A 22133-nucleotide genomic window follows, 5' to 3' on the forward strand; every position below is an offset into this window, starting at 1 on the left:
TGTGATTGTGTTTCTTGTCATGTGGACCAGTCCTCTCTCAGGTTATGCCGTTTTGGAAGATATCCTAGAAAAACAGTTATCGGTAAGTAACTGTCAATTTTTTGCCCTATGACACGTCAAAGCTGAGCACGGGGATAAATTAATATTGTCTAAATACTTCAAGATCATTCAGATTAATAGAATTTGGCTAGAAATCATGTGTGTTTGTTTTTTTTTTTCTTGTGTTTTTTTTTTTTTTTTTTTTTTTTTTCTTGTGAGATTCAAGATTATTTAAATCTTGGTGTGCTTTGTGTATTTTTGCTAGATCTATGCAGTAATAGTGTTGCAATTTTACCTCTGTGCAGGAGCTTCCTGTAATACAGACCAGTCGCTGCTATGCTTTCTCTTGGTTGGGGTGTCTGTACATAGCCTGTGCAGTGGTAGGGGTGGAGACCAGACAGACCAGTGATGTCACTGCTAATTTTTCATGGTAATATCAGGGTGTGCAAAGGCATTTGGTGCACACAAAGTGTATTTTATATACTTTGTGGCTTTTAACAAAACTTTTTTTGTGTACCCAGAGTTCAGCTTTACCCGATTGCCTACCAGGACAAAAATTTCAGGTGATGATACATAATGTTTGAACAAATATAATGGGGTTTATTTACTAAAGCAGGAGAGCCTTATTTTGTAAACTTCTGCATAGAAACCAATTAGCTTCTAACCTCAGCCCCCTTCACTCAAGCAGACCTGATGAGACCCTCTATTGTCCTCTTTTATGAGGGGTGGGTGTAAATGGAGACGTTTAAGCTTGCCGATTATCCAATCTGCTAAAAACAGATGGACGTTCCCCTTTCGTCTGGCAGATTGGATTGGTTGGCAGTCAGGTAATAAAACCATGAAAGAGAATTTTCAGTAGGATATGTAACTAAAAAAACATAAGTCTTGGGCAAGAAAAATTAGACAAAGACAAATCGAACATTCTGTACGGAGCTTGGGTAGAAGTCTATGGGGCCCACACCTTGTCGTATTTCCACTGGCAACATTTATTTATATATGTAATTCTGTAGAGCAGGGTGGCTTCGACTGGTGCTTCCCAGGAGCAGAGGGATGGGGGGGGGGGGGGGGATCAATTTCAGGAGAATCCTCCCCTTTTTTTTTTTTTTTTTTTTTTTTTTTTTTTTTGTAGCATGGGAGAAAATGGAGTTTAAATGATGGGACTGCTGCGTGTCATCATGTACCACCAGAAGGGATAGCTGCAGCCTAAGGTTGATTTCACCAAATACTGCTGACCAGTAAAATGATATAACCGGCAAACCCAGAACATATGGATGATGTCCCCACCTGTGTTTTACATCTAGGGCAGTTGGGATCCCAATCCAGGAATGTGTGGTGTAGTATATCCTGTAGAGGCTTTTTTTATTAATGCCCATTACGGGCTAAGGCAACAAATGCAACTTATGCAACAACGTACATTAGGTGGACCTCCCTCCCCTACCCCCCACTATACCCTAATCAACAAACATATGTAGGGAGGACAACATACACCAAATAAGCATAACGTTCCCTTCCCACTTCGTAGCTATCACCCAGGCCTCTTAAGTTTATAGTACAGGGTTCATGACCCTTCCCAGCTGGTAAGTGTTACTCCCAAGGCTACTGGGTTTAATGGAATGGTCCGACAACCGCTCCCTGTCCCCCACCCCACTGGGTAGGACACCTTAGGCGCCGGGGGGAGGGGGGGGGGCAACCAATTCCAACAAATGGAGGCCTCCTGAAGAAAGGGAGACACAAATATGGGAAGGGGGGGTGTGGGGGGGACCCTGGCTGGTCACAGAGACCTCCTTCCTTTCGTAGGCATCAAAAGGAGAATTCTTCAGATTAATCTAAGGGCCATGCCTTCTGGGGATAAAATGAAATGGAGCCATATATCCCATGTCGCCTTATATTTTTCTTCTTGCTGTCTCATGGTATGCACCAGATCCTCCATTCTTCTAATGTCTTCCACTTTTTGAATCCAGCTAGCTATCGTTGGAGGGGGACGGACTTTTCTAGTTAATTGGAATGCATGATTTTGCGGCGTTTATCAGATGACCTATGACTTTTTTTTTTTTTTTTTTATTACTTAATCGACATTGTGTTTACATGTAGCAAAAAGAATGGCGGGTCATTTGGGACCACGTAGGTTGTGAATTTCTGTATGGTCTTTCTGATTACAGACCAGAAGTGTAGCAGCTTCGGGCAAGACCAGAATATGTGGAGCAACGTGCCCCTCTCTCTGACATCTCCAACACATTGCAGAGGTGTTCAGGTAATAGGTATGCAGAACTTGTGGGGGTCAAGTACCAACGTGTCATGAGTTTGTAGTTAGTTTCTTGTACTTTCGTACAGATGGAGGATTTGAGTGCTAGTGCTATCACACGCTGGATCTGGCCCGAAGTGAACTTACAGTTCAGGTCTCTTTCCCATTTACTCATGCAAGGTGGGGGTGTGTTTTCTGTCGGGTAAAGCAGGAGGTTGTAGGTTGTGGATAATGTTCTTTGAAGCCTGTCTTCTCCCGTACAGAGATTTTCCTATGGGGTCAGGGGTCTATCAAACTCATGTGGATTAGATATAGATCTAAGGAAGTGTCTAAGACGCATTGCCGTCCAAAACAAGTCACCTGAATCACTTTGAAGTGTTTCCAAGGAGGGCCAGGATTTATTATAGACAAAATGCCTCGCTTGTGTATAGCCCAAGTCCCTAAACAGAGTGCTAGTCGGGGGGGGGGGGGGGGGGGGGGTGTAGACCCGGAGGGAATTCTGGATTCCCTATAATAGGATATAAGGGTGATTGCGGCGTGGTAAGCGAGTGAGTAAAGCTCGCCCGAGATCCCACCTGAACGGTCGTCCCTATCAGCGGGTGGTTCTTGACTGGGGAGGTGTTCCCAGCACCATATCGAGCCTTGTAGAGGAATCTGTGCCTGTTCCAGGCGTGTCCACAGTTTCAGCTTCTGGTGTCTGCCCCAATCTATAATTCTACCTAGGTGGGCTGCCTGATGGTATTTCTTCATATCGGGGATCGCAAGCCCTCCACATATTTTGGGTAAGGAGAGAAGGGAGCGGGGTATTCTCGGCTTTCTGTTAGCCCAAATATATAGAACTGACCATGTATCTTTCAATGTCATGGGGATACGGATCGGGAGAGCTTGCAGCAGGTATAGGAATTTAGGTAGTATGCACATTTTGATCAGATTGCATCTGCGAAACCAAGAGTGGAAGCCCCCCTGCCATCCCTCCAACAGGGATCGGGTTTTAGTCAAGAGGGGGGGAAATTTAAAAGGAAGGTGTGTTTGAGGTTGGCCGGTACGTAGGTGCCTAAGTATTTTAGGGCCGTCTCTGTCCATTTAAAGTTTAAAGTTGGTGCGTAATTATCTGCATGGTTGAATTGGGAACGCTTATTCCCATGGCCTCAGACTTACTATAGTTTATTTTTAGGTTGGATATCTTCCCAAAAACATTGAATTCCTGAAGCAAGTTCGGGGGGGGAGATCAGTGAGTTCGTAAGGGAAAAGAGCAGGTCGACTGCGTAAGCCGAGATCTTGTAGTGAGCGTCTCCTATTGAGAGTCCACTGATGTCTGGGTTATTTCTCACTTTGGAAAGAAATGGCTCTAGTGACAAGGCAAATAGGAGGGGAGACAATGGGCAGCCCTGTCGTGTCCCGTTAAGAATTTGGAGGTGATCTGATAAAATGCCTTTGACTTGAGCAGAGGGGGTAGAATAGATTTGAGAAATCCATCTCATCATGGTTTCTCCTAGCCTTGTGTGTCTAAGAACTGCGGACATGTAGCTCCAGTCAACGCGATTGAAGGCTTTCTCTGCGTCGGTGTTTATAAATATCGATGGCGTGTGTATTGGCCACGTGTATCAGGTTCAGCACTTTAATTGTGCTGTCCCTAGCTTCTCTAGTGGGGATGAAGCCTACTTGGTCTAGATGGATTAAGGATTGCAAATGATGGGCTAAACGTGTTGCTCAAATCTTGGTGAACAACTTAAGGTCTATGTTAAGAAGTGAAATCGGTCGGTAACTATTGCACATTGTGGGGTCCTTTCCGCCTTTCGGTATCACCGTAATATGTGCTCTCAGGGTATCGGTGAAAAAGGTTGCCGCATTTCCTAGCTTATTGTAGAAGGACACCATATGGGAGCTAAGGGATGGGAACAGCGACTTATAGTACTGTAGGGTAAGACCATCCGGTCCAGGGGCTTTGCCCGGCTTAGTGGAAGCTATTGCTGGGTCCAATTCCTCTGTCATTTATTGGCGTGTCTAACTAACTCAGCTATGTTTTCGGGGGACAGCAAGGGGATGTGGGCCGAGGATAAGTAGCTTTCAATTAGTGACTGCCTTATGCGCCTCCCATATCGCCCCAGGGGCAGATTCCTCTGAGGTGTTGGATTGGAAGTAGCATTTCATCTCCCGGTGCACCTCCTCCATGACCGCCGAGTTCTGCAACAGACTTTCATTCAGTCTCCAAAAGCGCTTCATGGAGGAGGGGTTACCCGAGAGCTTGTAAGTCATGGTGATAGGGGCATGATCTGACCATGTCCTAAGGCCTATCCGAGAGTCATGTACAGCATGCAACTGACCATGTGGGACCAGAAAGTAGTCGATCCTCAAATACAATTTGTGAGGTGTGGAGTAAAAAGTATAGTCCCTTTCACCCGAATGTTGGAGGCGCCATACATCTATCAATTGTGCTTCATGGAGTTCCCTGATAATACGTTTGCGAGCTCCTGTTGGTAGTGAAGATTTACCTGATGTGTCCATTCTAGGTACCAACAGTGTATTGAAATCTCCTCCTAGAATAAGCAGGCCATCTTTAAATTTGGCCAATTGTGTAAGCGTGCGTCATAGAAAGGTGTCTTGGCCCACGTTCAGGGCGTAGATGGTCGCCAAGGTCAGCCGCACGCCGCCCATGGACCCCCGAAGAAATGTGAATCGCCCTTCTGTGTCTAATTTAATTTAGCGTCCTCATGAGTCCACCTCAATCTGTTAGATATGAGGATAGAGGTGCCCCTGGATTTAGTTTTGTTGGTAGAATGATAAGCCAACAGGAAGAACCTGTTCTTGAGGACAGGCAATCTGTCTTCCTTTAAAATGGGTTTCCTTAATAAAGGCTATGTCAACCCTATCTTTCTTTAGGTCGTTCATTAGTAGCCGCCTTTTTTTTCTGGCGTGTTAAGGCCTTTTGCATTAATGGATAAGATCTTTAGCGTGTCCATGACCAGCCGGGGGATTGTGGGGGGATCTGGGATTAGTTCCGGTAAATGGGGTTCAACAGTGAGAGTAGATACCCCAGGGGAGAAGGGGTATGATGGGTTGAGTAGGGAGGGGAAGGGTGGGGAGAGGGCTGTAGAAAAAGGGGGGGGGGGGGGGGGGTCAGAAAGATTATCCCACCAGGGGAAGGTACCTCCCCAGATCAATGGAACCATGATATAGGACCAGGAAAGTGGTCCTTATAATACCTCGGCTCCACCGATGTAGGGGAGGAAGTCAGTCCTCACTTGGTGAGGGAAGCAGACAGGTAGGGTAAACAGGGGGGGTGAGAGTTACTAAGTGCAAGCCTCTCGCTTGCATAGCACACCTCGACCAACGTGGACAAAGAATGTGCCGGCCTATGTGGGGTAGTGACTGTGCAGGGCCAATGAACGGGAGAGCTCCCGGCCAGCCCAGCCCCAATGTTCTAGCATTTCCAAGGTGTACATCCAAGGCCTCAGAGCTCCCATGGCGCCCACCCATAAACCAGAATGGGGGGCCAGAGGGGCACGGGATGGGAGGGAGGTCCGGCAAACACTGCCCAGCAAATTCCCCCACCCGCAAAACATCCGCAGGGCGGGACCGTGGGTCCGCCCCCCCCCCCCCAGTCCCCGCCAGGCCTCACGACCCCACCAGAGCAACACAAAGATTCCCGCTATAGGGAAAGTCAAATACATTTATAAACCAGACAACAGTTATGCTATGTAACAGAACAACACCACTGTAACTATTTCTGTGTCCTTTAGTAATCCAAGATGATTTCTGTGGGGTCCATGGAGGTCCTGTAGAGTTCACTGACGCACAGTAAGCCCCCCTTATCTCCCGCAGGGCATGATTTCTGGCGCCTCGACCTAACAGAGTGTAGTGGCCTCTGTGTTCAAGGCCCCCAACACCTGTGTGTGACAGCATCTAAGTCTGTGCAGCCACGAGGGCCTCCCAGTAGTGGGGGTCAGGATGCCAACAGTCACCGTGCAGGAATCCTCCTAAGTGCCGTAACGACTCGTCCGGGAAGACCACCGTAGAACCGCAATGACCCCTACCAGCCTCATCAGTGTAATACACCAACCCTCACAGCGTCTGTCCCTTGGTGAATGCTCCATCCACTGGATCAGAAGCCCAGCATGTCGCCTGTAGTGTGGGGTTATCTTGGTTGGGTAACCAGGGGGTGTAAACAGTCTGCAAGGTAAAATCCCTAGAGGTTTGCTTTACAGTATGGTGTTTAGGTCCAGGATAAACAGTGGCACTTTACTAAGGGTGTTTGAGTTATAAGTTTCCAATAAGCAGAGGGGGGGGTCATGGATCTTTACAACTCACGTGATCCCTCTGGTGACGGTGCCCGGGACCTCCGGTGTTGACTCTGCGGGCGAGGCAGGGGGTGCCTCCGAGAGGATTGCTGATTGGTTCGACCGCTCATGTGGGGGATGAACTGCAGCCAGTTTGGAACTTTGACGGGGTCTGTTTCCAAGAAGGTGAACAGGTTTGGCAAGTCTCTTGGGGATCGGAGAGTAAAAAAAATGTGCTCTCTTTTAAAGGTCACAGCTAGCCGATATCACCAACGATAGGTAGCGGCTCTCCGTCTGGCTAGCTCGAGTACTGGGCGAAGCATAGCTCTCCTTTGTAGGGTCGCCCGGGAGACGTCTGGGAGGATTCTCACAGCTGCCCCGTCAGTCTGTCACCTGCTTCCCATGCTCTACGGGTGATGGTTTCCTTACAGGCGTAGTGGTGGAGACGACAGATAACGTCTCTTGGTCTATTAGGGTCGCAGTCCCAACGCCCTTTGTATCCTGTTGAATCTGATATATGGGAGTAAGGGATCGCCCGGGAGTCTGCGGAATATTGCTACAGCTGTGGCCGCGAGGTCCTCCACCCCGGTCGCCTCTGGGAGACCCCGTAGGCGGAGGTTGTTGCTCCTGTCTATCTCCTCCATGTGCAGCTGCAACATTGTGGCCGCATCAATATGTGCATCCTGAAGGCTCTCTAGTGCAGCCACTCTGTGCTCTAGATCTGACACTGAGGTCTCCCCTGCAGTCACCCTGCCAGCTAGTGTATTCAGTTCCCCTCTCACTTCCTGCATGTCTCTTATGCTGCTGTTCTATCCAGCATACAAGGGATTCAATATCAGCCTTAGTGGGGATGGCACGAAGGATAGCCCACATCTCTGCATTCCCTGTCAGGCTTACCGGTACATCCGGGGGGGATCCAGAGCCCGATTGCAGTGCTGCTGGAGTGTCCGAGAGGTTGTCACTCCAAAGAGGTAGATGGGGATGCCGGTCCGACTGTAGTGGCGCGCTGCTCGTGTTCCCACGCGGTACCGCCATATTGCCCTCCTGGGGACCGCTCCGCCGCTGTGTTAGGAAGTGATCCAGCGCTCCGCAGGGACTCCGTTTTTTAGAGGAGCCGCTCTTCCTCCTGCCTCTCCGCTTTTGAAGAGTGCATTCCCTGGGGAGGATCTGATTTTTTTATTTTTATTTTTTGAGCAGAATAAGCCTCGCAAGCCGGGAGAGGGCTGGGAGCTCTGAGAAAGTGTGTCTCTAGTCGGCCACGCCCCCCTGTAGAGGCATTTTACCTGTATAAGTTTATCCCTGGAAGAGATGACCACTTTAGGACCATAATCCAGACAGTCCTCCCAATCCTCCTTGTCTAGCGATGATATGTCCCCATGCCACACCTCCCACAACTTGTCTATCTTGGGGGGAGTCAGTGCCCAAAGGTTCAGTGTATAAAGTCATAAGAGGCTTGTCTAAATCTCCAGGGGATAACAGTTCTTCAATAAGATCAGCCTGGAGGAGAGGCAGCTGGGGAAACTGGGCCCTAGTGGCATGTTGCAACGGCAGGTACCTAAACCACATACACTGGGGTAATTTAATTTGAAAAAAAAGATCATAAATCGATAGCAAAACGCCCTGAGACATAACATCACCCAGGAGGGTAGTGACACCATATCTGGCCCATGCTCGAGGGTTCGGCAGGGTGTGAAATTGCGACAAACCACTGGCTAGCAGCCACTCTCACCCTCCACATAGCCTGTGTTGGACCAGGAACCCCTGGATATGCCTTCGAGCACCTATAGACGAAATTACGCAGCTCAGCCAGCGATTCCAACCAATCCGCCTCCCCACAGGTAGCACCATTTGCTTTGGAACCCATAAACAACCACTGGACTGTCGCCAGCATTACAGCCCAGTAGAAGATTTGAAAATTGGGCAGGGTTAACCCTCCAAGATGGGCTAGAAGCCACACAAGGTGGAGCTTGTGTTACCGGCCTCAAAATGTGAATTCAGAGAGCCGATGATTGTAGACGCGATGAGATAAGGTGATCAGCTTGGCGTGGACTGCAAAGAATCACACAACAGCATGAGATATGACCACTGACTTTATGGCTGGAAGTAGTTTAATTTCCAGTCACATGGTGTGTGGCCTTATATAGACTGTTTGTGTACCTTCTCTGCCATCTACTGGTTATTAATAGAATAGAAGGGACATGTTTAGAAATATAAAAAAAAATGAATATGTACTTTGCTTTGGGGTGTCTGTTTTGTGACCATATAAACCCCAGTCCGTCACACTCTCCCCTCCTTCAGTTAATGGCTCCCGACATTAAACTCAATTGGTATCTGAACACTATTTAGTGATTTAAGTAACCCAAATAGGTACTTGTTGCCACCAAGGAGCTATATTAACTACCTGGCATGTCATGGGAGTAGCTAGCATTGTAGGAGTTTGTATGGTGTGAACCTGACTTGGTCTGTATCTTGGCTGACCTAGTGTGTCATATGTAAAGATCTCTTTAGGCTTAACTTGTCTGGTAGATCTTCTGACAGGAGTTGAGTCTTCTCCATCAACATCATTTTCCATTTGCATATCTTGGTTCACAGGTAAGTCTTGACTTAATGAGGGTAATTCTGCAGTGTCTAGTCCCACCATATCTGTAGCCCAGATTTGGTCGCCAACTACTGTTCCATCATTTTGTTCTTGTTCAAGATTGGGTGTGGTAGTTGTAGGATAGAACTCTTCAGCAGAAACTCTTAATGGGATTTTCTGTACGTTTTGAGAGTTTGGTTGAGACACAACACGATCATGACTTTCTGTAGTCTCTGGTATATAAGGATAATACCATCTTTCTTCATCTGAACATTCCTCCTCCTGGTCCACATCCATTCTGGTATCCTTTCTGTTATTTGATTGTATTTGTTTCATCGGTACTCTTGGAATGTGTCCTTCAATTGGTAGGTCGTTTACTGGTAGTAAAAGATTTCTGTGCAGTACTCGAATAGTCTTTTTACCACTTTCAGGCTGAATTTTGTACACAGGCCCATCTTTGATTCTTTCTACCACTTTGTGTACTGATTCTTCCCAGTATGAACGAAGTTTACCAGGTTCTCCTCTTTCAGAGAGATTTCGTACTAAGACCCGATCACCCGGTTGAAGAGGTGCTCCTTTTTATCTTTTTGTCATAGTACTTCTTCCCTTTAGCAGATGATTTTTTGCTATTCTCGGATGCGATTTTGTAAGCTTCTTGCATTCTAGATGCCCATTTCTGAGTAAATGTTGGTTGACTTTCTGATTCCTTTTCCAAATTTAGGTTGAGCATTAGGTCAATTGGCAAACGAGGAGATCTTCCATACAATAGAAAGAATGGCGAGTATCCTGTGGCTTCATGCCTGGTGCAATTGTATGCATGAACCATATGTGGAAGATGTTCTTTCCAATCTGACTTTTTCTCTTCCTCTAAGGTGCGAAGCATCTGTAACAAAGTACGGTTCAGTCTCTCCACTGGGTTACCCTGTGGATGGTATGGAGTAGTTCTTGAATGAGAAATCCCTGCCAATCGTTGCAATGTCTGAAATAAGTTGTTTTCAAATTCTCTTCCTTGGTCATGGTGGAGTTTCTCTGGATAGCCAAAACGTGGTATGAAATCTTGAAAGATCTTTTCTGCCGCCGTTTTTCCAGATTTGTTCTTAGTTGGATACGCTTGTGCAAAGCGTGTGAAATGGTCAACTATTACAAGTATATACTCATATCCTCCTTTGCTTTTCTCCAAGTGAAGATAATCAATGGATACTAACTCCAAAGGTGAACTGGTAGTAATCGAACCCATAGGTGCTCTTTCGGTGAGATTTGGACGCTTTTGTTTGCTGCAGCTGCACTTCTTCAGCACATATTCATCAATGTCTTTTTGCATAAATGGCCAGTAAAATTGTTCACGTGCTAGGTGGGTTACCTTGTCAGTACCAATGTGACCCATGTCATCATGAAGATTTCTTAAGACCAATGGTTTTAACTTTTCTGGTAGAACTAGCTGTTTTCGGGTTCCAGAGTGTCGGTAGAGGATTCCTTCATCGACTCTGAGTTTATTCCATTCATGTATCAAACGTCTTGTTTTGCTGGTCATACTCTCCTTTTCTTTGTGGTTTGGAATCCAGTCGTTCTCCTTAAGCCAGACCACTTCTCTAATGTTGGTATCGTCTTGTTGTAATGCTCTGATATTCTCCTGAGTCATTGGGCAGATTGTCTGTCCTTTCAGCAATTCTTCGGCCACATCACTTTCTGAGTGAAGAGTCAATGAAGCCACCCATAATGCCTCTTCTTCAACAGCTTTGCTCCCTTGCCACATAGCTGACACAACCTCAGATGGTACAAGCTCTGTGTACTCACTCAGATTCTTCGTGAGTTCCACCGGAAATCGTGACAGTGTATCTGCGTCTGCATTCTGTTTACCTGGCCTGTACTTGATATCAAAGTGGAAATCAGCCAACTCGCCAACCCAGCGATGACCCACAGCATTCAGTCTGGCAGTACTCAATACATATGTCAATGGGTTGTTGTCTGTGTAAACGGTGAATGTTGGAGCGTAGTACAAGTAATCTCTGAATTTGTCACAGACTGCCCACTTGAGAGCTAAAAACTCAAGTTTACCAGAGTGAAGATGGTAATTGCGCTCTGCTGGAGTCAATGTTCTGGAGCCAAACCCAATAACGCGAAGTTTTTCTCCTTGTCGTTGGTATAGTACAGCACCTAGGCCTTCATTGGAAGCATCAGTGTGTAAGACGAAGGGTAAGTCAAAATCAGGGTATGCTAGAATTGGTGGATTGGTTAGCATGTCCACCAGTCTGGATACTACAGCTTGATGTTTGGGTGTCCATTGAATCAGTGTTTTAGATGGCACTTGTGCTTTGTTCCCGTTTTTTCTTTGTAGATTCCCTCCGATTGTTTTTGGGGATGGATGTAGCAGATTCTTTCTCAGTGTTCTGCAAAAGTTCATACAGTGGTTTAGCAAGTCGAGAGAAATCTTGAATGAAGGACCTGTAGTAGCTCAGGAATCCTAACAAAGATCTGACTCCTCCCACTGTTTTTGGTTCTTTCCTTTTCAAATGTAATACCTCTTCAAGATCTTTTGGGTCAATTTTTATGCCTTCTTCTGACACCATTCGTCCAAGGTATCGAATCTGTCGTTTAAAGAGTTCACACTTCTTCGGTCTAAATTTGATACCATGCTCACGCATTTGACTAAGCACTTGCCTAATATCATTGACATGCTCCTGAAAAGTTTTGGAGTAGCAAAGTACGTCATCCAAGTATGGAGAACAACATTTGTCTCTGATGCCCTCTAATACATTCTCCATGCATCTCTGAAAAGCTGCTGGGGCATTCGTTAATCCAAATGGAATACGGTTCCACTCCAGGAGTCCCCAGGGGGTGCTGAAAGCCGTCAGATGTCTGGAGTCTTCATGCACAAAGCCTTGATGATACGCACTACCCTGGTCCAGGATTGAGAACCACGTAAATCCTCCTAAGCTATCCAGCAGATCTTGTATTCTGGGTAGTGGATGTCTATCTGGGATAGTCTTTCGGTTTAACTCCCTAAAGTCAACACATAGTCGTAGGCTACTGTCCTTCTTTCGAACACAAACAACTGGTGATGAGTATGCGGAAGAAGATTTTGTTACCCAACCTCGGTCAAGAAGGTTTTGGATATATTCTTTCACTTCTTTGTATAGGGGTTTCTGTATCGAATTGTAGCGTTTCTGGACAGGAGTTTCATCTTTCAGATTTATCCTCAGTTTCAGGTTAGGGATGCATCCTATGTCTCCCTCATCTCGAGCAAAGACATCTGATTCATCATATAACATTTGTCTCGCTATCTCCTGTTCTTCTTCTGAGAGATCTTCCAAATTGACAGGTGGGTGCCACTTAACAGATTTGTTAGTGGGTAGCTGATTTCCAGTGTGCACTTGATTCAACTGGTTTACATGAAACACCCTTTTCTTCTGGTCAATTCCCTTTCCATCGTCTTTGTTTGGAGACAATGGTAGAATCTCAGCTGCTGGAGAAATGGTACCCAATACTGTTCTGGGTGGAAGGTAGATGTCATGTTGAGCACGGTTCAGTATAGGTATCTTCACCAGTTTAGAGAACCCATTTGGCACATCTACCACTGAAGGAAATAGTTCAAGTCCTTTCTCGACTGGATATTCGGGAAGTGGTTCAAATGGCATGATTCCTCCTTTCGGCCACGCTCTAATTCTGCATTTGACTTCACAGAGCTCGCCTCCTTTAATCTGGAGTCCCTTCTTCCCCACTTTGACCATACGACTATCGAATATTTCTCCTGGGTCAGTTGCTTGACTGACAGCATTGACAATGTTATTCGCTACACTCTGTCTTACTTTCATAGCTTCACTCAGCAAGATAGTCAGGTTTTGGGTGCTGTTTGGTCAGTCACGGTTTTCTCTGATCAATTCTTCGATAACATTAAACCCAAGAATTGGATTGTCATTACAGCAGTCACTCACAAGCATTGGCACATAAATGGCTGAGTTTCCATGTCCACTACTTTCGAATTCCAGGCAGACTTCAATCCACCCGATGAATGGAATGATAGAACCATTTGCAGCTGTAATTGATAAGTTGTCATCACAAAGTAAATCTTGTATGTGCCTAATGGAGACGCTGGGTAGAAACTTTTCTAACCATGCCTTCCCGACAATGCTGACCTGAGCTCCTGTATCCATCAACATGTCAACCGGTACACCATTAATCTGACATGACAGTAGGCATTTTCCTCCAATTAATTGTGCTACGTGTTGTTTGGAGAATCCATTCTCTTTTGGGAGTGTTCTAGTTGACCGGTGGGTGAATACCCTGTTTACCTTAGCATGGGACAGATCATTTGAGGTGGTCACTGGTTGTCCCTTTCCCAGTGACCGTCTGTCGTTTCCTGACTGCCTTCTTTTCTTCAAGCAATCAACCACTCTGTGTCCTGTCCAACCACAGTAGAAACAATGGTAGCAGTTCTGACTCTCTCGTTTAATGCAATCATCACACCTGGGCTTGCAGTGAGTTGTATCTGGAACTTGAACATTGGTTAGTGGCTTATGCCCCATACACACGATGAGATTATCGGACGAATGAACGTCCGTTTTTTATTGCATGCTAATCTCAGATCGAATCTGATGAGTTTACTAAAGTCACGAAAATTCCCGCACGAGATAAAAAAAAATTCGTACGTGATGTCATGTGTTGTAATGCATTTGTATTGCATTTTCGAACGATAGCTGTACGGATTACACGAAAATCGTACGATCTGGCATCGTACGAAAAAAATTTCTGTGCACGTCCGATAGAATAATATCGGATGTACTGTTAGTACAGAGCTTTCGAGAGCCGATTCGAACGATCCGATTATCGTACGATCGCATCGAAAGCGGTATTTTCCGTACGATTTTCGTATCGTGTGTACGGGGCATAAGTCATTTGGTTTCCAACAAGAGGAGTTAGTTTCATCATCTTTTCCAGGTTCTTTGTGAGAGCAGAGACCTGTGTTGTTAGTTCCATTAATGCAGTGTGATTTGCTCTAACATCTCCCTCAACTCTCTTTTGCAAGGTGTCTTTTTCACTATTACCTGGTGTCTGTGATGAATGAACAGTAAGAGGTTTATGTTTGGGTGCACTGTTTAAGCGTCTCTGCCTTTCTGTTTCCTCATCAACTGATCTGGTGACTTGCTCTATGATAAAGTCATCCGTTACTGTCAAATCAGACACATAAGGCTTGATATCTCGTCTAACATTAGAATTTTTCTCATTTAGTCCCTGATAGAGTGTATGAAGGAATATGCCTTGCACCAGTTTTTTGTCATAGCTAAGCTCTCGCCTATCATGTTGTGATGTAGACAGAACTTTTTGTTTTAACCCCACTAGCCTGTAAACAAATTGTTGTGCTGTTTCTCTTTCTTGCTGGGTAGCATTGCTAAGGTCCTGAAATAACTCCTTACCACTTCGTTCTCTCATATGTGACTTCAAAAACCTTTTCAATTCAGCAACAGTAAGATCATCTTTGTCAGTCAACATATCTTTAAAATTACCAGGTTTGATTATTCTCAACACTGTGCGTATAATTTCAGATTCAGGAAATTTTTCTGTTAGACCCTCGTCAATTTGTCTGCACACGCTACTGTAACTCATGTCCGAACCATGATCTGAAATTACACCACCATGCATTTTAAATTCTCTACGTGGCAATAAAGCAACAACATCAGTTAATCTCACCACCTCCGATACCTGTTCAGTCCTTGCAGTTCCACTACTTATTTTTTTTGCAGCGGTTGCAATGTCCACAGTTGGTGTACTTTCCTTGTTAAGTTTTAGTTCATTGATCTTGTCTTGGATGATGAGTAGGTAAGACATACCTTGATCTTCCAACTTTTCCAGCTGATCACTTCTCAAGTAGTCTTTAATAAATTCAACAAGTTCCATTTCATTGGTACCAGTCACTGATGGAACGTCCACTTCTCTTTCATCTCCCAGCGTAATAGCGAGGCTATGCAGCTGTTCTTCATTAAGCAGATGAATTTGTTTCCGGATATCCCACATCAGCGCACGATGAGGAGATGCCATCTCTGTTGCAATCTGAAGACTTGCACTCACGAGGCAGACGACACTCAGGCCTTACCTTGTAGCTCTGTAGCAGGCTCACGCTTGTCTCGCGCTTCCCTCTCACTGGTAACACAACGAATCCCGGCACACGAGCCCCCAAAATGTTACCGGCCTCAAAATGTGAATTCAGAGAGCCGATGATTGTAGACTCGATGAGATAAGGTGATCAGCTTGGCGTGGACTGCAAAGAATCACACAACAGCATGAGATATGACCACTGACTTTATGGCTGGAAGTAGTTTAATTTCCAGTCACATGGTGTGTGGCCTTATATAGACTCTGTGTACCTTCTCTGCCATCTACTGGTTATTAATAGAATAGAAGGGACATGTTTAGAAATATAAAAAAAAAAATGAATATGTACTTTGCTTTGGGGTGTCTGTTTTGTGACCATATAAACCCCAGTCCGTCACACTTGCCAATCAAGGAACCATTCCATGCCATAGAAGGGCCTCCTACACATTTCTCAATGCCTTTTTTAAATGGGGAAAATGGGGACTCGTGTTGGACTATTCCTGAAAAAATAATTGAACTTGAGCAACATCACCATTTTTTTTAGGAGATTGATCCAAACCAGTAGATTAAGGTGGAGGCTAGTTCAGGAGGAACATTTTTGTCCTTGGGTGATCAGAAGATTCTTCTCCAAGTAGTTGGTTATGTTTGGTTACCCCCCCCCCCCCAAGGTAACTAAACTAATCTACTCAGCGTAGAGGGGAGGGGGGTGGCAGTCTTGGCAGTCTTGGCAGGATTTGCATCTATAGGTAACAATACTGACTTAGACTAGTTAATTTTGGTACTTTCAGGCATTAAAATCAAAAATCTGCATCCATATCCCATGGATAAATTTAGGGCCAAAGCGATGAGGGACATCCCAGAGCTATGACCACTCCACAGAATATAAGGCCTTTTCGGCATCTAAGGAGGTGATAACTCTAGAGCCTTGATTATCATGAGGACTAGTTGGGCTCAAATAGAGACATCTAATTTATGTCAGTTCCCTTGCCCTGCATAGGTCGGGTCCACATCAACCAGGACCTTGGCAAAAATCTTGTCGTCAATTTCCAGGAGACAGATGGGTCAGTAGGATGCACAGTACTGTGGGTCCTCGCAGAGCTTGGGAACTAGCACAATAATGGCCTCATTCATAGTCGGGTAATGATTCTAGGGCCTCATAATCGGAAAGGAGGGAAGTCTGTTTTTAGGAGCCAGTAGATCCATGAAATTGCTATAGAACTCGGATGGTACCCTTTCCACCCTGCAACCTCCCCATTGCCAGTTGAATCTCCTCCAGGGTGATGTCTGCATCCAACTTCTCCCTATCTACTGCAGCTAAGTGTGGGAAGGAGATGGGGATCAAGAAAAGAAGAGAAATCTGAGCATGAAAAAACGGTTTGGAGGAGTAAGTATAGGTCCCGCTCTCTGCTAGGCGAGAGTGTTGCATACTACAACACTGCGCTGCCCCAGTAAGGTGTCTGCCCACTGCCAGAGGTTGGGAGTCACAAGCTAAAGTGAGTAATCTATCCAGAGCAGAGGGGACCATGTTAAAGTCACCAATAAGATAGACCGCATCAGTATCAAACTGTACCAAAAGTTGCATGAGATGTAGAACCTGAACTGAGGCCGGGGGTGGAACCTAAATCCCCACCAGCACCACAGTTTTGTCATAGATATGGGCGTGCAGAACCATTTATCTACTAGCCAGCAGAGATGGCCTTGCGGTCGGTTTGTGGCGAACTTTGCTCGTTCGCGATTTGCCAAACCAGCAGACTTCTGGCGCTGTTCACGGCGGCCATATTCGTTTACATTGTGAAGAACTTTGACCCATGACACATTCATCATGGGGTACAGGACAGCCAATTGAGACATTTCAGCATAATACCCCCATACCCCCCTACCTTTATAAATAGACCTGATCTGGCGGCCATTTTACATTCTTTTTTTTGTCAGTGTAGGGAAAGGACGCTGTGTGGAGCAGGGACAGTCAGTCTAATCGCTAGCTATTACTATTGACTGGTATAGGTGTACAGTATATAGGGTTGTAATACACTTATAATATACTTTCTTTCAAATCTAGAAAGTAGATTATGGTGCACTGCTGAGTGCTGACTGATTCTGCAGCTGTCTTATCAGTGTAGGGACTGAGGGACAGTTTGGTGTTTGGAGCAGGGACAGTCTTCAATTCACTAGCTACTAGGTCCACAAAGGTCCTTTTTTTAAAGTGGTTGTAAACCCTTACACACCACTTTGACCTACAGGTAAGGCTTACCTGTAGGTCCAAGAAATATCTCCTAAACCTATATGGTTTAGGAAATATTTACCTGAAGACAGCCACCACTGTCTACGGCACATGCGCCATAGACAGCGGCGCACTGGGTAAGCCGCAGATAGCGGCAAAATGCCGCGAGTGTTGGCTCCCGTGCGCATGCGCGGGAGTGACATCATCACTGCCCTGGCGAATCACAGCGCCGGAGCAGCGAGACCCACCAAGAAGATGGACACTCGGAACTACAGGGGACAGCGGTGACTTCGCTGGCTCCTGTGTCAGGTAAGTGACACATAATGGACTACTATGCGATGCATAGTAGTCATTATTATGCTTTACCTTTGCAGGGAATCAGGAAGTAAACCCATCAGGGTTTACTTCCTCTTTAACCACTTGCTTACTGGGCACTTAAACCCCCCTCAGTCCCAGACCAATTTTCAGCTTTCAACGCTGATGCAATTTGAATGACAATTGCGCGGGCATACAACACTGTACCCAAATAAAATTTTTATCATTTTTTTTTCCCACAAATAGAGCTTTCTTTTGGAGGTATTTAGTTACAGCTCGGAGTTTTATTTTTTGCTAAACAAACAAAAAAAGATGCAAAAAAAAAAATCATGTTTTAATAGTTTGTTATAAAATTTTGCAAACGGGTCATTTTTCTCCTTCATTGAAGTGCGCTGATTAGGCGGCACTGATGGGTTGCATTGGTGGGCACTGATGGGTTGCATTGGTGGGCACCGATGGGCACAGATAGGCTGCACTGATAGGCATAGTTAAGGCGGCACAGATAAGATGGGCACTGATAGATGGGACTGATGGGCACTGATAGGTGGCTCTGATAGGTGGCACTGGTAGATGACACTGATGGGCACGGATATGTGGCACTGGGGTGCAGCACCTTTGAGGCAGATTGTGGGTGGCACTATGGGCACTGCTGGGTGGCACTGAGGGGGGGCACTTTTATTAAATGTGGCACTGCAGGGGGCAGGTGGGCACTGGCAGGGGGCAGGTGGGCACTAGCAGGGCTGGCCGTGATCGGGACTGATGTCCCGATCACGGCCGCCGGTGATCGGCTTTTTTTTTTTTTTTTTTTTTTTTTTTTTTTTTTTTCTCCTCACGCTGTCAGCGCGAGGAGGAATAATAGCCAATTACCGGCTCCGTTATATCACATGATCAGCTGTCATTGGCTGACAGCTGATCACGTGATAAGGGGTCGGGATCGACCCCTTGCACGGATCGGTGATCAGGCGAGTCTCATGGACTCGCTGATCACAGAGCGCGCCGCGCGCGCCCCTCGGGGCGCGCAGGCCGCTCGTACACATATACTATTGACGTCGTCCCGGAAAAGGAGATTCGCGCTGTAGCCGTTATTTTGGCTATAGCGTGGATCTCAAGTGGTTAAGGACTGGTATAAGTGTACAGTATATAGGGTTGTACACGTATAATACTTTCTTTCAAAATATAGAAAGCATATTTATACTTCACTGCTGTGCTGCTGACCGCTTTCTGCAGCTGTTGTTTCTCAGTGTAGGGAGGGACAGTTTTTGGTGTTTGGAGCGGGGACAGTCTGCAATTCGCTAGCTACTATTAGGTCCACAAAGGTCCTTTTTAACCACTTGCCGACCGCCGCACGACTATGTACCGTATATACTCGAGTATAAGCCGAGATTTTCAGCCTCTTTTTTTGAGGCTGAAAGTGCCCCCCTCGGCTTATACTCGAGTCATCGCTGTCTGCCCGCTCGATCAGCGTGTCGAGCAGACAGACAGCGGCCATTCTATTCAAAAGCCGCGCCTCCGGCTCCGCCTTCGCCTGTGATAGGCGGAACACTGAATTTCCCAGCAGCCTGTGTTCCGCCTATCACGGACATCGTATCATCCTCGTACTACGGACGAGGATGATACGACGTCTGTGATAGGCGGAACACAGGCTGCTGGGAAATTCAGTGTTCCGCCTATCACAGGCGAAGGCGGCGGCGCAGCTTTTGAACTTTACAATGGCCGCCGACGAAGAGGGCACGGGACGGAGGCAAGGGAAGGCACGGCACGGGACGGGACGGCGGCGGCAAGGCAAGGCAAGGCAAGGCACGACACGGGACGGATGCAAGGAGGCAAGTCACGGCACGGGACGGAGGCAAGGAGGCAAGGCACGGGACGGAGGCTCGGGACAAAGGTAGGCTGGACACACACACACACACACACACACACACACACACACACACACACACACACACACACACACACACACACACACACACACACACACACACACACACACACACACACACACACACACACACACACACACACACACACACACACACACACACACACACGGATGGAGACACACAGGGATGGATGGATGGATGGAGACACACACACACACACAGGGATGGATGGATGGATGGAGACACACACACACACAGGGATGGATGGATGGATGGAGACACACACACACACAGGGATGGATGGATGGATGGACACACACACACACAGGGATGGATGGACGGACACACAGGGATGGACGGACACACAGGGATGGACGGACACACACACAGGGATGGACAGGCATGTCTCACCCTCGGCTTATACACGAGTCAATAAGTTTGCCAGTTTTTTTGGGGGTAAATTGGGGGCCTCGGCTTATATTCGGGTCGGCCTATACTCGAGTATATACGGTACGTCCTATTTTTGAAGAGGGATATCTTGGTAACGGCCGCAGCTGCTGCCACAACCGAGATATCTATCTCTTCAGGTGGCGGTCGGCTGTACGATAACGGTGGTCTCCGCGGCAGATTTGCCGTGAGATCACCGCTATCGGCGGCGGGAGAGGTGCCACCCCCCCTCCCGCCGCCCTCCCACACCTTCCGCCGCTTACCGGAGCCGTCGGTAGCGGCGGAGGCGATCGGGTCCTCTTCCTAGCTGGGCATAGAGACAAGTGAGGCTAAGATGGCCCCCACTCGTCTCTATACCATAGGAGGGCGGAAGAGATGTCAAAACGTCACTTCCGCCCATACCTCTTAAAGGTGTGTGTGTGTGTGTGTGTATATATATTTAATTTTTTTTGCATTTTAGCCCAAATATGAGATCTGAGGACTTTTTGACCCCAGATCTCATATTTAAGAGGACCTGTCATGCTTTTTTTTTTTCTATTACAAGGGATGTTTACATTCCTTGTAATAGGAATAAAAGTGATCCTTTTTTTTTTTTTTTTTTTTAAACAGTGTAAAAATAAAATCAATTAAAATAAATAAGAAAAAAAAAGTTTTTTTAAAAACACCCAGTCATGACGAGCTTGCGCACAGAAGCGAGCGCATACGTGAGTAGCGCCCGCATATGAAAACGGTGGTCAAACCACACATGTGAGGTATCGCTGCGATCGGTAGAGCGAGAGCAATAATTCTAGCCCTAGACCTCCTCTATAACGCAAAAAATGCAACCTGTAGAATTTTTTATTAATGTCGCTTATGGAGATTTTTGAGGCTAAAAGTTTGACGCCATTCCACGAGCGGGCGCAATTTTGAAGCGTGACATGTTGGGGTATCAATTTACTCAGCGTATCATCTTTCACAATATAAAAAAAAATTGGGCTAAATTTACTGTTGTCTTAAAAAAAAGGAAAATTTTCCAAAAAAAGTGCGCTTGTAATACCGCTGCGCAAATACGCCATTTTATTCTCTAGGGTGTTGGAACCCCCAAACATTTTATATTGTGTTTTTTTTCTAAGTAATTTTCTAGCAAAAAAACGGTTTTAAACATGTAAACACCAAGTCTGAAAAAGAGGCCTGGTCCTTAAGTGGTTAAGGACTGGTATAGGTGTACTATTTGGTGTGCAGTATATAGGGGTGTAATACACGTATAAAATACTTGCATAGTATAGTGCATTTCCACTGTGCAGTATTGTGACCGCTGAGTGGTTCTGCAGCGATACTACAAAGAATGACAAACGCTATTAGAAAAGTATTATAACTGGTGTGATGGACCAGTGGCCCCCAAAAATGGATTGAAGCGGGGTGTTGCATACCTTCTTCCACATATACTGCACTTCTCTAGAGACTTTTGTCACAGGGTCACTTAAAAAATGACAGGGAGAGGAAGAGGCAGGCCCTTCCGCAGGGGTGGTAGGGCTAGGGCAGGAGCAACAGGCTTGAGCCAAAGTGGCAAATTGCAGAAGGTGCGTTGGATTACGTCAAAGGACGCACCAGACTTGGTTGAGTGCCTCACCACCACCACCATATACCCTTCGCTTGAGTCACAGGAATTATTTTCCGATCCATCACAAGACTTTGCCGATGCGCAGCCACTCTTCTTTTTTTTTTTTTTATTTTTTTTTTTTTTTTTTCCATAAAATGTCTTTTATTTATATAAACAGTTAATACGGGAGATAACAGATGCGAAAAATTGACACTAGTACATACACCAAAAGTGTTGTTCAACCTCGTAAAAGTACAATCAATAAGACAGTGCCCAAACTGATCAGTAAGCCCATCTCCTGTTACTTAAGGGTGTGGACTCGAGAATCAAATGGTCTCTCATATCGTGGACCATCATGGTATAGAGTCTCGAGTATGCGTTCTGCAAAGATAGTTGGAGAAGTAAAGCGTTTCGTTGTACGTGGAGATGGCTATGTTGAAGGCTCGTGTGTCAAGCTCCACATGTGAG

General features: G+C 46.1%; 1 protein-coding gene across 2 annotated transcripts in view; it reads left to right on the top strand.

The window, feature by feature from the left end:
- The first annotated feature begins 347 nt into the window (after window positions 1–347).
- The window catches only part of LOC143982835 (nicotinamide N-methyltransferase-like), a 63029-nt gene continuing 41243 nt past the window's right edge, over window positions 348–22133 (top strand). For both annotated transcript variants that reach the window (XM_077481867.1, XM_077481868.1), the window contains exons 1-2: window positions 348–469; window positions 561–602. In XM_077481867.1, the coding sequence (XP_077337993.1) occupies window positions 448–469; window positions 561–602 (64 nt within the window). In that variant the 5' untranslated portion in view covers window positions 348–447. The remainder of the gene's footprint in view (window positions 470–560; window positions 603–22133) is intronic.

This window comes from Lithobates pipiens, unplaced genomic scaffold (assembly GCF_037356315.1).
Source record: "Lithobates pipiens isolate NorthernLeopardFrog02 unplaced genomic scaffold, aLitPip1_a1.2 Scaffold_16, whole genome shotgun sequence".
NCBI classification, from domain to species: Eukaryota; Metazoa; Chordata; class Amphibia; order Anura; family Ranidae; genus Lithobates; species Lithobates pipiens.